The sequence below is a fragment of the Morone saxatilis genome, unplaced genomic scaffold (genome assembly GCF_004916995.1).
Source record: "Morone saxatilis isolate NCDOM2014 unplaced genomic scaffold, NCSU_SB_2.0 Contig19, whole genome shotgun sequence".
NCBI lineage: Eukaryota > Metazoa > Chordata > Actinopteri > Moronidae > Morone > Morone saxatilis.
In genome coordinates this window covers 12946464-12948213 of record NW_023339751.1, presented here as the reverse complement: position 1 = coordinate 12948213, position 1750 = coordinate 12946464, and the positions used below count along the sequence as shown (strand labels likewise).

General features: G+C 39.7%; 1 protein-coding gene across 1 annotated transcript in view; it reads right to left on the bottom strand.

Moving 5' to 3' along the window:
• Positions 1-1750, bottom strand: part of minpp1a (multiple inositol-polyphosphate phosphatase 1a) — a gene marked incomplete at its 3' end in the record, with an annotated part of 13085 nt that continues 11335 nt past the window's right edge. Inside the window, 2 exon segments of the mRNA XM_035663630.1 lie at positions 1-132; positions 1306-1436. Of these exon segments, the coding sequence (XP_035519523.1) occupies positions 1-132; positions 1306-1436 (263 nt within the window).

Here is a 1750-nt window from a genome sequence, read left to right as displayed (position 1 = left end):
GTCTGTGTGGCGTAGTTGGTGGATCTTAGGACGTCGCTGTCCTTGGAGAAGCCCAGCAGGGTAAGCAGTGGCAGGAGGGTCTCTGCGTGGCCGATCTGGACCGTCACAGCTTCAGTCACCTGCTGGCCTGACCTGACATACAGGAAAATTTGCCAAAATTATTCGGATATGTTGCAATATAAGTTTTCACTAAGAGACACTGGTCGAGAAAACGTCCACACAAGAGTCAATTCAGCTTGATATTATCATAATCAGCAGTTTTCTCCTCAACCAGGGTAATTGGTTAATAAAAGGCTGAATGTTTCAAACAGGAAAGCAATGCTTCTCGCCAAGAGCAACAGCATAAGAACCCCGATCACAGGAAAACCAGATTAAACAATAATTATTTAGTCCATTCCACTCTTTTTGAGGTGTAGAAGCCTGAACAGAGTTTGAGTGTGCCAGTACAACTCGGTGTGTTCACACAGGAGATTAATATCTTTGGATAAACGTGTTTATTTTTTTTTTTACCAAATCTCATCCTTGTGATGAAGATCCTCATTCAACAGATGTGTGTTTATACAACTAAAGTTTGCTGCGCTTCCCAAGACGTTTAGCTGAAAACAAAATCACAATTCACATCAACATTAAGATTGAAAAGCTGTAACTCAAAGCCAAGTGATTAGATAATTATTTACTAGTGGAGCAAGAACATTGCGTTGTTTTGTTTGAGTGTTTAGTACTGCAAGTTGGGTTTGTCAGTACCAGTTCTTGGCACCACTTTACCATTAATCTGTATGTAATGGTAATTCATCTGCCAATTGCTTTCTTGATAAAGTGCTTAGTCTATGAATTGTCAGATAAAAGTGAAAAAAAGAAAAATAGTTCCCAGAGTTAAGAGTGAGGTCAAAAACCAAACAAGTATTGACTTTACAGTGGTTTCAAACAGAGAATAAGAGCAATTCTTCACACTGTTAACACAGTGCTTTGGTGTCTATGCTTGATACATGACTTAAAGATTAATCAATTATCAAAACTGTTTCCAATTAATTTTCTGTCAGGCGATGTATCGATTAAGTAACTATTTCAGTTCTACTTGCTAATACTCACTAGAGCTCTGTATTCATCCGCGACTGGAAATAGTCCAGAAAGTCTTACATCTTTAGTAGCAACGAATAGTCTCAGGCTGAAAGCCAAAGCCAGGGTAAGGATGTTGGACTATCTAATCATTGCTTTTGGTCTTTTTATGGCATTTGTTTACAGTATTCAGAGTAAAAATACACACCACCCTCCATTTTTCTGTACTGAAGGACCGGTTTTACTCACTTGCTCGCGTCGGCTGCTTTGTCCAGTCGAGTAAACACATCATGGAAGAGAATGCAGCTGGACTTGCTGTTGATGTCATAACCATATCCCCTTTTCCAGAACTGTTTCAGGTCATTTGCATACTCCATAACCTGATGAACCAGAGAGCACAAATCACTGCTGGCCTGGATTTGGGATGGGGGCTAAAAATCAGTCTTTTGTTTTGTGAGGTAACATTTCATGTTACCCGAGTGTTAGGTAAGCTTGTAACACAAGACACAAAACACTCTTTGTGACATGACTAACGCCAAACAGCGTCTCAATGAATGAACACGGCAAAGCAGAGAAATCATTGCAGGCTACTTGCAGAAAGGTAGCAGTTAAGGCAGGAGTCTTTCTCTAACTTGCAAACATTTCCCTTTTTATTAACTGTATTTATTTAACAGAGACGGTACAGATGACACAG